Source organism: Octodon degus, unplaced genomic scaffold, assembly GCF_000260255.1.
Source record: "Octodon degus isolate 3935 unplaced genomic scaffold, OctDeg1.0 scaffold00001, whole genome shotgun sequence".
Lineage (NCBI taxonomy): Eukaryota > Metazoa > Chordata > Mammalia > Rodentia > Octodontidae > Octodon > Octodon degus.
This window is the reverse complement of record NW_004524577.1, coordinates 1,054,269-1,055,003: the sequence shown is the minus strand read 5'-3', so window position 1 is coordinate 1,055,003 and position 735 is coordinate 1,054,269. Positions and strand designations below refer to the sequence as shown.

Genomic DNA, 735 nt, shown 5'->3' with positions numbered 1-735 from the left:
GGGCACCTGGGGGCGGATGCCACAGCCCTGGGGCCGCCCCGCCGGGGAGGTTAGTGAGGAGACAGGAGCAGGGTTAGTGCCAGGAGCACCACGTGGGCAGCAAGGTACCTTTCCCAAAATGGACTTTCCGATTTTCTTCTCAAGATCCAGGCCGTTCAGTCTTTGTACTTCCAGGGCCACAGCCGAAGACCGCGGCAGGTGGAGGCGGGAGGGGTTGAGCAGGCTCCACTTCTCCACGCAGATCTGGGGAAGAGGCGGGCAGGGGAGTGTACAGCCAGACCGGCGCAAGGCCCACAACAGCCTCTAGAGCAGAGGAGCCCCACTGGCAAGAGAAGGAAGCGAGCGAGTCCTCAGTGTCCGAGGGTGCCACCCTCAATGTGTCGTTACACGCCAGCAGCTCTGGGTGCAGCACCGGGGGAACACGCTAGCAGGGGGACTGAAGCGCTGGGGTACATGGCTAGCAGAGGGGACTGCAGGGCTGCAGCAGCAGGGCATGCGCTAGCAGGGGTACTGAAGCACTGGGACACACGCTAGCAGGGGGACTGAAGCAGCAAGGCACACGCTAGCAGGGGGACTGAAGCACTGGGACACATGCTAGCAGGGGGACTGAAGCAGCAGGGCACACGCTAGCAGGGGGACTGCAGCACCGGAGCACACGCTAGCAGGGGGACTGCAGCACTGGGGCACATGCTAGCAGGGGGACGGCAGCACCGGGGCACACGCTAGCAGGGGGAC

At 64.4% G+C, this 735-nt stretch overlaps 1 protein-coding gene across 5 annotated transcripts in view; it reads right to left on the bottom strand.

Moving 5' to 3' along the window:
- Nucleotides 1-735, bottom strand: part of Eef2k (eukaryotic elongation factor 2 kinase) — a 39,570-nt gene that overhangs the window by 8,558 nt on the left and 30,277 nt on the right. For all 5 annotated transcript variants that reach the window (XM_004622876.2, XM_023713420.1, XM_023713472.1 and 2 more), the window contains exon 14: nt 109-243. In XM_004622876.2, coding sequence (XP_004622933.1) covers nt 109-243 — 135 coding nt within the window. The remainder of the gene's footprint in view (nt 1-108; nt 244-735) is intronic.